Source organism: Typha latifolia, chromosome 10 (genome assembly GCF_019914945.1).
Source record: "Typha latifolia isolate L0001 chromosome 10, TyphaL0001v2, whole genome shotgun sequence".
Taxonomy (NCBI): Eukaryota; Viridiplantae; Streptophyta; class Magnoliopsida; order Poales; family Typhaceae; genus Typha; species Typha latifolia.
The window spans coordinates 521056-535306 of record NC_133095.1 but is presented as its reverse complement, the minus strand read 5'-3'; the positions used below and the strand labels follow the sequence as shown (position 1 = coordinate 535306).

Sequence of the window (14251 nt, the reverse complement as noted above, 5' to 3'; positions counted from 1 at the left end):
TAATCACTCAGTGTATTAGATTGGGTAAGAGATTTACAAAGTTCAGTATGGCTTAGGTATACCGAGAAGGGAATAGAGTGGCAAATTGGGCGGACACCTAGGGTAAGTATGCATTAGGATTTCGATTGATGGGTTTGGCTGAGTAACTACTCACTGACCTATGGATTCTCCTCTATTTTGACAGCTCAATGGCTACGAGTTGTTTAGTTTAAGGTGGACGCGGCTTCCTTCGATAATTTTTTTTATAATAATGTAGTCCAAAAGGTTGGCTAGGGATCAATTCCAATATTAACTATGAAGAAAAATATTTAATAATTTGGTAGCTTAACTTAATGACTTGGCTCGGTTGATGACTAAATGATATGGTTGTATTAGAGCAATGTCTTGATAACATTTAGTTAGAAACAATATTTTAATGATGCACACAACTTGAAAATTAGATTGTATGGTTTAATATATTGGTTAAAGCTTGGTAAGAACTAAGTACTTGTATCTATGAATCTTCTATCTAGTCTATATTTAGCATTCAGACTGTTGGATGATAAAAAAAATTATAATACCTTTAAGCATTATATATATATATATATATATATATATATATGTATATATAAAATTTTAGGCTACCTTTCTGTATGCTACACTCACTACTCTAATATATTTTTTTCTATCACACTCTAGTAATTTTATTATTAACCATAGTTTTTATTACCTGTGCACTAACGACCTCCCCCTCTCAAAATGGCCTACTTTCTTTAACACAGGCCTAGTTGACTGAACCTATTGTGTTAAGGAGCTCATCTAGGATCGCTCCTGGGATGAAGATTGTCAAAAATGAAATGTTTAGTACTTCCCCAAGTGAGAGAATTCTCTCTACTTATCTCCCACATAGAGAAGACCCGGATAGGTGGATATGATCTCTCCATCCCTAGGTTCAGGTCAATGAACCCAGGGGAGGAGAGTTTATCCTTCGCTTCTAAAGGGTTCCCCAATCATAGCTGACTGTTTTTAAATCAACTTCCGCTGAAGTTTTTGCTCTTCGAAAATGCTCTTATTTTTTATATAGAAAGTCATTACAAATTTAATTGTGGATAGCTGACTCCTTACTACTGATGAATTTTAGCAATGGCATTTACCTGGCCCTTTGTCTATGCGTCACCTCATACAGGACTGCTTGCTTGTCTTTGCATTTGCACCATAAATTCTCCAAAGAACGAGTGCTTGTTTAGGGGCATTAAAGTATCTTATTTTCAGCACCTTATGTCTCGCGAGTGATAGCCTTTCTTAAAGCTAACTAAGTCTATCAATTGGTTAGCAAATTTAGAAAGAAATATAAAATAGGGATGTACTTGGGAATGGAATTTTCCTAACCCACTATTGTGTTTTTTTTTTGTTTACTGATATTAGTGATACAAGAGTTTACTGACATAATTTCTTTTTAAAGAAAAATCATAGTTTTTTCTTTTATCAATCGAAAGTCATTGGGTAAATATGGACCGAATAAAATGCTGAGCTTTTGGATTAATACAGCGCACATGAGCCTCAAAGTATATAAATTTAAAGATTAAATAATTTAATTACCTTTCCCATTAATCGATCCACACCCACACACTACCACTAGCACTACCATAGTGCTGTCACTTTCAGATTCAATGCACCGCAAATCCGAGCATGCAACAATTACAAATCTTTTTTTTTTTAAATTTTATTTTCCATATCGTGATAACGACCGGTTTAAAAGATCAGAAATGGGAGCAAGGTTCCGATAGCGCTTGAACTACTATACCCCAAAATCCGCAACGTCCCCAATGCTCCCACCGCATCGAAGGCCAGCGAAGGCGGGCCCCACCATTACCTTTGCCCTTTCCCTCGTGAGAAATCGGCACCTCTCTCTCTCTCTCTCTCTCTCTCGATTTGATCAACTAGAGCAAGAATTTTATTCAAAGATCGCTAGTATACCAAATTTGCCCCAAAACTAAGCATGTGTACATTAGATTAATAGCCTCATTAAATGTTTTAATAATCGGCGGTTTAGAGATAGCGAGAAATAAAGAAAGAAATAAGAAAAACGAAAAAGAAAAAGAAAAACGAGTAGAAGACGAAGCCATGTGACTGCCCTAGCCAATCCACCTTTCTCCACTCTGTCTTCTCTCTCCTCCTCCTCTCTCTTTCTTCTTCTCCCCACTTCACTCTCTCAATCTCTCTCTTGCTTGCTCGACTGTATTCCCCTTCCTTCTTGTCTGTAAGCAATCAATCATTTGTCCATCTTTGACGCGCAAACATCGCATCCCCACATATTACTCTTCCTCCGTCTCTTCTTTCTCACCCACCCTTATAATTTAAAGGCCGTACTCTTCCCCCACACTCCTTTTAAGAGGAAGGCCAAACCCATCCACAACCCAACACCAAAATGGCGATGGGGTGGATGTCGGTGCTCTATCTCGCGGCGGTTCTCGCCGCCGCGTGCCACGTGTCCGCGGCGGAGGAGAGAAAGACCTACATCGTCCACATGGCCAAGTCCCAGATGCCGGCCGAGTTCACGGAGCACGGCGAGTGGTACGGCGCCTCGCTCCGATCTGTGTCGGACTCGGCCGAGCTCCTATACGCCTACGAGACGGTCGCCCACGGCTTCTCCGCCCGGCTGACCTTAGCCGAGGCTCGAGCCATGGCTCGCCGAGGAGGGGTCCTCTCCGTGAATCCCGAGGTCGTCTACGAGCTCCATACGACTCGGACTCCCGAGTTCTTGGGGTTGGACAAGCAGGACGGGCTCTTTCCGGCGTCGAACTCGGGGAGCGACGTGGTGGTCGGGGTGTTGGACACGGGGGTCTGGCCCGAGCGCAAGAGCTACGACGACACCGGCTTCGGCCCCGTCCCGGCCATGTGGAAAGGCACGTGCCAGACGGGCAGGGACTTCAACTCCTCCGCTTGTAACCGGAAGCTCATCGGAGCTCGCTTCTTCTCCAGGGGCTACGAGGCCAGCATGGGCCCCATCGATGAGTCGAAGGAGTCGAAGTCACCGCGCGACAACGACGGCCACGGGACCCACACATCGTCCACGGCTGCCGGATCCCCCGTCGAGGACGCGAGCCTCCTCGGCTACGCTGCCGGGATCGCTCGTGGCATGTCCGTGCGCGCGCGTGTGGCGGCCTACAAGGTGTGCTGGGTCGGGGGCTGCTTCAGCTCGGACATACTGGCTGCCATGGACGCCGCCGTGGCGGACGGCTGCCACGTGCTCTCTCTCTCCCTTGGCGGCAGCTCCGCCGACTACTTCCGCGACAGCGTGGCGATCGGGGCCTTCTCCGCGATGGAAAGGGGCGTGCTCGTCTCGTGCTCGGCAGGGAACGCCGGCCCGGGCGCCTCCACGCTCTCCAACACGGCGCCGTGGATCACCACAGTTGGAGCCGGCACGCTGGACCGCGACTTCCCGGCCTACGCCGTGCTAGGTAACGGCCGAAATTTTTCAGGCGTGTCGCTCTACAGCGGAAAGCCGCTACCGGACACTCTGATCCCGTTGGTCTACGCTGGAAACGTGACGAACTCCACCAACGGTAACCTGTGTATGCCGGGGACGCTTGTCCCGGAGAAGGTGGCCGGGAAGGTCGTGCTCTGCGATCGAGGTATCAACGCGAGGGTGCAGAAGGGGTACGTGGTGAAGGAAGCAGGTGGGGCCGGGATGGTGCTCGCGAACACCGCAGCGAACGGGGAAGAGCTCGTCGCCGACGCCCACCTCCTCCCCGCCACCGGAGTAGGCCAAAAGGCTGGGGAGGCCATTAAGGCTTACCTCTTCTCGAACTCCAACCCCACCGCCACCATCGTCTTCGGTGGGACGCAGGTCGGCGTGCGGCCCTCGCCCGTCGTGGCCGCGTTCTCGTCCCGCGGGCCCAACCTCGTTACGCCGGAGATACTCAAGCCGGACCTGATCGCCCCCGGGGTCAACATTCTCGCCGGCTGGACCGGCGCCGTGGGGCCCACCGGGTTAGCGGTGGATCCCCGCCGCGTCGAGTTCAACATCATCTCGGGCACCTCCATGTCGTGCCCGCACGTAAGCGGCCTCGCCGCGCTGCTCAAAGGGGCCCACCCGGAATGGAGCCCTGCTGCTGTCCGGTCCGCCCTCATGACTACCGCCTACACCGCTTACCCCAGCGGCGAGGGCATCCTCGACGTGGCAACGGGCAAGGCTGCCACCCCATTCGATCTCGGCGCTGGTCACGTGGACCCACCTCGCGCCTTGGATCCGGGGCTCGTCTACGACCTCACCACCGACGACTACGTCGACTTCCTCTGCGCGCTCAACTACACCTCCCTCCAGATCGCGGCCGTCACCAAGCGCGCAAACAACACGTGCGACGGTAAAAAGACCTACGCGGTGTCCGCACTCAATTACCCGTCCTTCATGGTGGCGTTCGACGCCATGAAGGACGGCGGTGGGGTCACCTCCGTGACGCACAAGCGAACGCTGACCAACGTGGGCGATCCGGGGACTTACAAGCCGACGGCGACGGCAACGGTGGACGGCGGGGCGGTGACAATAAAGGTGGAGCCGGAGGAATTGAGCTTTAAGAAGGGCGGTGAGCAGCTGAGCTACACGGTAACCTTCTCCGCACCGTCCCTGCCCTCAGGGACTACAGGGTTCGGGCGGTTCGTGTGGTCCGATGGGAAGCACGTGGTTGCCAGCCCAATCGCTCTGACATGGACCTAAATTTCCAAATCTAACCCTCATAATCACATCAGGTAATTAATTGGACGGTGCCTGATGAGCTCTATAGCTTGATGTAGTCCACCGAAAACAACCGTGGACCCCGCCACCGCCCCACGATAAGTGGAGAGTAGAATTCGTGTTATCTGTAACGTTTCTTCGATGATTAATTTCCAGTAGCGATAGAGAAGATGAATGGAAGAAGACAAGAGAGAAGACTTTGGTAAAACTTGTGTGCATTGATTGCTTTTAATTCGCTCCATTAACGTTTTCTTGTCATAAATTGTTGTTAAAACTTAAAAATTGGTTCAAACCCGACATGATTTGACATGGGACATGCTCGATTTACTAGAATGTTGGTATTGAGATAAATGGAATTGAATCAGTTGATCATGATCACCCACTCGATCTTGCATCAAAGTAACTATTCTTTCACAAATATTTTATATTTCTATATTCATATCTGCAAAGTTTGATGGACAAAATTTGAACTGTTCAAAGTCTCACCTTAGCTATACACCTGTCACGGACTTTCTCTTCACACGGATTTGGGCGTGAAATTAAATCCTCGAATTTGAATAACTCGTGAACGCAACGGTCCAGTTCAGGATATTAAAGCAATTACCAACAGGCGGTAGCGGTGCATCGACTTTTGTAACTGCTTAAGAAATAAACAATAAATAAAAGAAGTTATCTTAGCCACACCTTTCCGATTCCCCATGTATGTATGTATATATATATATATATATATATATATATATGAGTGTATAGATTTAGGCTTCTTCTATGCGTACAAAATGTCTCGAAGAAAGGACCATTGCTTTCAACTTTGGTACGGGCAATGTCCCAATTTCCATACAGGTGGAAATTTGATATAAATTCTACAATGTGATGTTAACTTTATAAATAATAGGATTAATTTTTAACGATTTTTTTTTTTTATCAGAGCATCAACCAAGAGTTGTGCAATTTTTTTTTTCTCTTACAATGAGATAATTTGATATAAGTTGAAGCATTAATACTATTTTATCTACTCGTAGAAAGTATAGTCGTACATAGAGTTTTTTTTCTTCTTTTGTTTCGAAAAAGAAAAAGAAAGCAGAGAGAGAGAGATGGTCCATCAATACATTTGCTACACATGGCATAATTTGCAGCTGGCCTATGTAGATAGGCACGATCATTCTACTAGTGATTAATTATATTTGCCTTACTTTGGAGTTCTCGTTGTTTCTTTGGGTTTTCCTTTTGTGTGACATAAGTAACTGGTCTAAAATTGATAAGAAAATTTGATAAGGGTCCAACATCATGATGAGATTCCCCAGTGGAGAGGAACTCTGCTACATCTCTTTCACTCACATAGGTTGGATAAAAGAAACCCACTAAACCAGTTGGGTTTGCCGAGTAGAAGATGGTCGGTCGACTCCACTTTATTATATGTAGGTGAGGTGGCTGAAGCTTAAAAATTTCAGGTATGCTAAAGGAATGAAACTATATATAAGAAGAATTAATAAACCTTTATGAGCTCAACTTTGGGAGGATCTCAAAGGCTACAGAATAAAGCACTAAAGTCCGCCTGTGAACCAGATGCTGTCCTGTAAGTGCTTTTGTCATTGATGGTAGTCGGGTCGGCTGCATTATTCGCTACTGAGAGAAAAGTGGACTGGGTTTTGTGTGGGCTGATCCGTTTAAAATTGTGAATTCTTACGTTGGAATGATATAGGCTCTCAGCGAATCTCAATCAGAGAAAAGTAGCTACTATACTGAGAGATGAGTAGACAGTGGAAAACAAAAAAAGGAAAAAAAGAGAGAAGCTTGATGTAGGAATTAATTTATAGGGCCAGACCAATAGAATTATAGAAACTGGCCCTTTATCTAGATACAGGCTTATAAGATAAGAATTAGGCCGTGTTACTAGAAACTATGTTGGCCCAACTATCTAATATTGGGCCAAGCTCGTTTAAGATACTTCTCATGTTACAGATCACTCCGCCCATAAACCCTATCACTCGCGAAAACCCTACACTCCTCGTCCACCAAATGGAGAAGAATCCGTCGCCGGAGGAGCTCCTCTGCGCGGCGGCCGCCTCCGGCGACGCCGCCGAGGTATCCAACCTCCTCTCCTCTGGCTCCGATCCCTCTTACTTCGACAACTCTGGTGAGACCCCTCTCATGCACGCCGCCCGCCACGGGCACGCCGCCGCCGTCCGCCTTCTCCTCGATGCCGGCGCCCCGTGGAATGCCCTCTCCACCACTGGACTCTCCGCCGGCGACCTCGCCATGTCCAACTCCCACGACGCCGCCTTCGAGATCCTCCTCGACTTCGCCGTCCGCGCCGAGCTCGTTCTCGGCTCTATCGCCAGATCCGACGGCGGAGATCGCGGCGGGTACCTCGAGGAGAGGGTCGTCTTTAGCGAGGATAAGGTTCTGGATGCGGAGAGCAAGGCGGTGATGATGGCGTGGGAAAGGCCCCTCATGGAAGCGCACGCGAGGGCGATCTGTGGGAGTGGTGGGGCGGGGAGAGTGCTCAATGTGGGGTTTGGGATGGGGCTCGTGGATGAGGCGATTCAGAAGTATGAGCCAGAGGAGCACACGATCGTCGAGGCACACCCAGAGGTGTATGACCGGATGATTAAATTGGGGTGGGGGAAGAAGAAGAATGTTAAGATTGTTTTTGGGCGGTGGCAAGATGTTATCAATCAGCTTGAATCCTATGATGGTAACTTAATTTTCCTTCTCCACTCTATAACTAATCTATCATATTGTTTGTATTCTTAAGTTTGAGCTCTAATGTTGATTTTGTACAAAGCTGGCATTTTTTTCCATAAGAATAGACAATTGGTTTGGGTAATATTAATTTTACTTGACTTAGCTCGATTGTGATAATTGTTTTTAGGAGTGGGATTGGAGTCTCATGTAAAAGGATTCCTCTAATTTCTTTAAAATGTGTTCCGCTATATGGGCATATAGAATGTACACGGAGTTACTTTGAAGTTTGAAGCTTGGATGAACTTTTATTTTAAATACCAGACCTACGAACACTCTCACTTCTTATGGTGCCATCTTGATAGTCCTCAACATCAACATGCTGCATGAATATGCAGTCAGACAAATCCATGAAGCTTACATCTATACTTCATGCAGATATACTGTGTAGATATGCCTGAAACTGCAAGCATGTTTGCTTGCCATACATGCTTTCTGAGAGAGGTAGCATATATCTAGGATCAGATATAGCATACAAAATAACAAGAGTTTGACATGTTACATAAGGGAAGAGAAGAAAGAAGAAATTTTACTCTTATGGGACCATATTTTTGAAAGTTGTGTTCCTTTACGTTCCTGAAAAAAATGTAAACCTGTCAGATCTTCCGAGAAAATCAATACTAAAACTTTACCAATCATCCAACATCATCTTCAAGCATTCTGCTTTTAGATAGTGCGTTGTGTCTAAATTGTTGAAAATGTATGGCAACCAGTTCAAGAGTATTTTTTTATGAGGATTACCAAGGTGCCATTTGTCATCCATTACTCTGCTAATGATTGTTCTTTTGACAATATGTTTAATATTCAATACCTTCTGGATATTAGTTGAATCTGAAGTTGATGCAACACCTTTACACGTACAGGTATATTCTTTGACACCTATGGCGAATACTATGAGGACATGAAAAAATTTCAGCAGCATCTTCCTCGTCTGCTAAAGCCTGGAGGAATATATTCATACTTTAATGGCCTTTGTGGTGATAATGCATTTTTTCATGTGGTTTATTGCCAGTTAGTTTCATTGGAACTTACGAATTTAGGCTATTCAACACAATTTGTTCCTCTTCCCGTTAAAGATTGCTTGGCAAAGGAAGTCTGGGAAGGTGTGCAACAAAAATATTGGCAACTGGATACATATTATCTCCCTGTTTGCCAGGCAGAAACCGATTCAGAGTGATACTGAAAAGAAGTTGGCTATTACAATTGTTTGGAGGCTGGTTAGTGCCTTATTTTTCTATATTTTTCATGCATGCCAAGTAGTTCTGTCATTACTTTCTTTTGCTTTGCATTCTGATTTGTACTGTAATTCAAAAGAATTATTAATGACTGCCATGGGATCAAATCAATGCCACGGGAGTTTCATCTGCTAGTCAGATTATGAAATATCCCAACGCACAATTAGCTGTAACCTGTATCAAACTTCTCTTTCCCTCATTATATTTAGTGTATTTTCGTGTGCATACGCTTTCTTAATTAAGTTGCAACTTGCTCCCGAATTCTTGAGCCTGTATACTTCATATCTATGTTCAGATTAATATTCATTTTTGCAATTAAAGAAAATATCCTTGGTACAGAATGTTGAATTTTTTTTTCTAATGTGGATGATAAAGTAGTATGTTTTAAACAAAAATAAGAGCAAAATGAATTGAGTATGACACCAACATACCATCAACTGGATTACTTTCTTCGGTCTTTTTTTATTTAAATTTTGGGAATATAGTCTTCTTCTAAGAAGTCTGCACAAGATTATTATTATCGTTCAACAGTTAAAAGTATTTTTACTTGCAAACGCACATGCATATGTATGTTAGCAGCTGATGTAAGCATACTTAGTCTTATATAAAGGAGCAGACATCACGCAAAATGTTTTTACGTTTGTAAACATTTTACTTGCATCTGCACTGTTCTGACAAATAACATGGCTAACCTCTGGCTCTATCCTCATTCCTTACAATGCCTGTTGTTACACTCATTTTATCATCTTCTGTACCGTCTGGAAATAATTGAGTTAATGGATAGGGTGCTAGCATCTGTATATAGATATTAAATAGCAACCTTGATGCAGTTTTCAATTATTTTGCAATATAAGCATACAACTTTTAATCACATTTACAGTCAGGCTAACCAATCAGCAAATTGGATAGCAAATGTCAGTAGGGTTGTTAATTCCTTTTTTGGGATGGGTTAAGGGATCCTGATCTCCAACCTATTTTGGTGAAGGATGCCTCCGAGATGTGTTATTCCAGAGGACTTGGGATATAATTTTGAGCCTCTGACTTTCTTTAAATGCACTTTATTAACAAAAAAGATAGTAACCTTGATGCTTATGCAAATATGCGATCACTAATTAACTGCTAATTTTTTCTTTGTCAGTCTCTCATCAAGCGCACTTGAAGGGGCCGATGATGGCAAAAGCAAGTAGAATAAAGAGAACTGTACAAACAAGAGAAAAGAGGTGATGGAAATTCCTAGGCTAAAGTGAATCTTCCAGGATTTCTTTCGGCTATTATTCTTCATCGTTTCTTCTTGTACCATTTCAAAATTGCTGTAAGCTTTCAATAACGTTCAACTCAATGCTAAACAATATTTATGGAATCATCAATATAACTACTTATTATCTAACAGCATTTTTGAGTCGTATCTTGTTGCATTATTTCTGACAATGTATTGGATGTTTACCGATTCTGAAGCTTCCTTTTGATATGTATATTTCTTCATTACGGTCAGAGACGTTTCACGGAGTACAGTGAACAAAATCCTACGTTCTCACAACTGCACACGACTCAGATCTCTTGCTCAACGTAGCAGAGTAATGTCTCGAAGCATTTCCGAGCAAACTTTTTTGCTACAAGGTAAAGAATGCCAATTCTCCTCGACGTTATCTGAAATTCTTGTGTGTGGTATGACCTCATCGGCAATAAAATGAGTTTGACTATTTTTAAATTTGCACAGTAAACATCGCAGCTAAGTTGGCGGGTTATAATATTTTTATGAAATTAGATGATTTTAAATCACGTCATTGTCACGTAGGATAACTTATAAATGTATATAAAAAGCCAAATACTTCAGTACCCCTCTAAAATATATAATTATACTCTAATGATTAGAATAGCTCATTTTTATCTCCCTTATTGATTTCACGTTTTTGTTTTTAATTATGATAGCTATAATTAGACCTTATATTATATGAGATATAATTTAATACTAGATAAATTAAATTTGATTTTTTTATTTTATAGGAGATAGAATTTAATTTAAGTTTGATTCTCTATCTCTTATCATATTTTAGTTTAAATTAATTTTAAACTAACGAGAGTTATATATAAGTAATTAAAAATTAATTGAAGGGAGAAAATTTAATTAAAATTTTATAACTATAAAAAGATATCAATGAGTTTAAGAGCACACATGTCTTTTATTTAATAAATTACTGAGATAATATAACGTGAAGGAGATACATGTAAATAAGAAATTTAATACACATGTTGAACCGGGTAAACATTATTATCTAAGTTGAAAATTTTATTTAATATAAAATGTTTTTTTTTTCATGAGCAAATTTAGGTACACGTAGATATAAAAATACTATGATACATAAATTGTTAAATGGATCAGCAATTTTAACATCGTAATTTACTACAGTACTAAAATCGCTCATGGAGTTGTTATCGAAAAAAATAAAAAAATTCTTGGTAGGGATCAAAAACTCCATTGATATCTACATACGATGAGCAATTAGCTACATGATAGAAATAAGGACGAGTTTTTTTTTTTATAACTTGGTAGTTGGATTCTTTTATATGACCATATATCTTTCTTGTGTAAAGAAGAAAAGTGAGGGCTATTTCTGTAATATACTTTAAAAAGGATCTTTTATAGGTAGGTAGTTTGTGAGATCGACACCCAATAAATAAAGGCAATAAAAATCTGAGAACAAAGATGAAGTTGGCAAGTGGCCGTCGTTCCCAAAGCGGCACGATATTTGCCTGAGCTCAACTACTGCTTCGTCTCTTTCCCCTTTATTTCTCATCCCCTATTCCTTTCCACTTCCTTATTTTCCCCCGCAGGTACAACAGAAAGCAAGCGTAAACGAAGGAGAGCGAGAGAAGAGAGCATAAGAAGATAAGAAGAGGAGGCTCTCCGTTGCATGACGATAGCTTCGAAGCTCTTCTACTACAACTACCAGAGATCTCGAACGACCCGGACCTCTGAGCCAGAGACTGGGTTCGATTTGAATTCACCAGATCGAGGTCGCTGTGGCCATCCACGTGTCGGCCGCGGCGGCGATTTCCACCACCACGACCAGAGCCAACGACGCGAGCTCTCTGATCGCCATCCCCATGGCAAGAATCCCTTCCGCCCCATCTCCAAAAAGGTGATCTTTTTCACTTTTTTTTTAATTTTTTTTAAATGCGCTGTGCTCGAATTTCTCACAACCAGATGTTTGTGGAATTGCGTCGCAGATGTACGACCACTAAAGGGTAGATATTTTATGCATTTTCTGGATTGTGAAATTTCCATTAGCTGGAAGTCTGTCACTTATCTGCTAAGAGTGGTTTTGGACATTGCTGTCATTAATTACACTACGTGCATCTTCGCGTAGTGTGATATTCTTGCTGTGAATGCATTTTCCAAGTGATAATTTTGTGTTCCATATGCTTTTTAGGAATCTGAAAGGGGAGATTGCTCATTTGCCACGAGTCACATGTCATGAAGAGAACCACCTTCAGGATCAATTTGCAACATTTATTGTGCTTCTCTTATAGTGATTTTTGAAAATGATTGGGTTTGTATGCCTTTCTAGATATAATTCAACCTCAATTTTCTATTTCGAGACCAATTTAAAAGGGCTATAGATAGTGAATAGAGTAACATACCTTACTCTGTTAATTCTTGGTTAGTGAAAGGTTTGTTTGATGGATAAATTTATTGACAAAGCAAAATTACTCACATAATTGTAGAATCTTAATATTGATCCTTTCTTTGCTGAGTGGCTTGAGTTTGATAAGTAGTATGATTCACTGCCTCTGCTTTTGGTTTTGCTAATTACATGTCTTGGCCATTGTATCAAACTAACAACTATCAAATTTGGCTTGTAGAACAACTATGGACATTTTCGTCTTGCTAATATGACAATAATGACATGTCTGCCAATTTTTTTGGACTATTGGCTGGCTATTTCTTTAATTTCTGACTGCTACAAACAAAACCTAGCTTCCATTAATAACTTTATAGTGGTTTTGATGTGAGGGATTGTATCATTGGTTCTAATAGTGGCTCTGGTCAGGAATAGAATTTCCCATTACTTCAACATATTAACTTTGATATATTTTTCCATTGTCTTATTTTGGATCTCTTATCAGTTTTTCTTTGTACTATATTTAATATATCTTAATCTTGAATGATATTATAACACTGCATGAACTTGGTGGACTTCTTTTGACAAAAAAAAAAACATTGGATGCTACTAAAAATTCATTGGCATTGGCAGGATCACAAACTCGAATTTAGTCTGGTGGACCATGGAGGCACTAGTAAGTGTGAGACATCTGACAGCAACAATTTCAGAACTTCAAACAGAAAATTCGTTAGGTCGAGGCTAACCAAAGATGCACCAGACGACCAGCTTCCTGATGCTGTAAAACTGGCGCGACAAAGACTTCTTCAAAGACTGCATGGTGTAACTCAAACAGGATTCAGGTTAACAAACTACTCAAGCTTCAAGTTGGGCTTACTTTATTCTTTACTTTGTTACATAAAGCCAAGTGAACCTTCAGTTGTCTCACTTGGGATCTTGTTCTTTATATGTCTAATGCTTCTCATTCTCTTATCCTGTAGGCAAACTCCTAATACGGCTATCTTTTTGGATAAGTCCTGCTCTACCACTGACTTGACATTAATTAACTCTGTAGATGGCAACTCTTCAAATTTAAGAGAGTTGTTTGAGTCTGGTTCAGACACTATACAATCTTTATGTGATTTGCGCATAAAACCCTCTGTATTTTGTCAGGAGGCTGTTGCAGGGGTGAAACAAGAAGTCCTCGAAAACTCAACAGAAAGTGATGACGGTAGTTTATCAATTGAGTGTTGTATATGTCTGGAGAGGCTTTTGGATGGAAATGGCCTAATTCAATTGAAATGCAGGCATACATTCCATTCTGATTGCTTAGGTCGTTGGGTGCAGTCTCATGGCGATTGCCCATATTGTCGAGCAAATGTAGTCTGACCCCTAACTACAAAATGAATCATAGATAGTGGAGACAATGAAGCTAAAGCTGATGCTTTTTTGTATGCCTCTTAAGTTTTACTACCTTTGATGTGTCTAATAATTCCAGTAGTGTTGACGAGGGTTATGTACTACCTTTTTTGTAATTTTTTTCTCTTTGGATATTTCATGTATTAAGACATGTATTCTGCAGTCCATAGTGAGTTGGTGTAACTTCAAATTATATATTAAAAAAATGAGCTTTATATTTGGTACTCTTGAAACTTTATTTTATCTCAAATTTAGTGTTTTCAATTATATGATATAAAAAGTTTTAAATAATTCCAAACTACCTGCCGTTGTCAACGTCCAATCTATTTTTCTTAATTTATTCTTCTTTAAATTCGCCTTTTCTAGGATCACGTACGAGAGCTATTTATTTTGCCTAGTTTGTCCAAGAAACAGAGTGGAGACATGTGTCCCTTACCAAAGAATAAACCAGTGCTACCAATAATCAAACACCACGTGATTGATGCCTTAATATGCGAAGTATCGATCTCTTTCCCATCCTTACCTTTTCGTTGTTCGAA

General features: G+C 41.7%; 3 protein-coding genes across 3 annotated transcripts; all 3 read left to right on the top strand.

Moving 5' to 3' along the window:
• The first annotated feature begins 1965 nt into the window (after nt 1–1965).
• On the top strand, nt 1966–4922 carry LOC140797073 (subtilisin-like protease SBT1.7). Its single transcript, XM_073150359.1, has one exon. The coding sequence runs from the start codon at nt 2408–2410 to the stop codon at nt 4694–4696; it is 2289 nt and encodes a 762-aa protein (XP_073006460.1). The 5' UTR covers nt 1966–2407; the 3' UTR covers nt 4697–4922.
• A 1659-nt stretch (nt 4923–6581) lies between these two features.
• Nucleotides 6582–10078, top strand: LOC140796103 (protein arginine N-methyltransferase 2). Its single transcript, XM_073148971.1, has 3 exons — nt 6582–7409; nt 8320–8673; nt 9830–10078. The coding sequence occupies exons 1-2, from the start codon at nt 6614–6616 to the stop codon at nt 8631–8633; spliced, it is 1110 nt and encodes a 369-aa protein (XP_073005072.1). The 5' UTR covers nt 6582–6613; the 3' UTR covers nt 8634–8673; nt 9830–10078.
• A 110-nt stretch (nt 10079–10188) lies between these two features.
• Nucleotides 10189–13936, top strand: LOC140796104 (probable E3 ubiquitin-protein ligase RHY1A). Its single transcript, XM_073148972.1, has 4 exons — nt 10189–10308; nt 11524–11831; nt 12948–13156; nt 13295–13936. Exons 2-4 carry the CDS (start codon nt 11604–11606, stop codon nt 13680–13682), a joined length of 825 nt encoding a protein of 274 aa, XP_073005073.1. The 5' UTR covers nt 10189–10308; nt 11524–11603; the 3' UTR covers nt 13683–13936.
• The last annotated feature ends 315 nt before the right edge of the window (nt 13937–14251 follow it).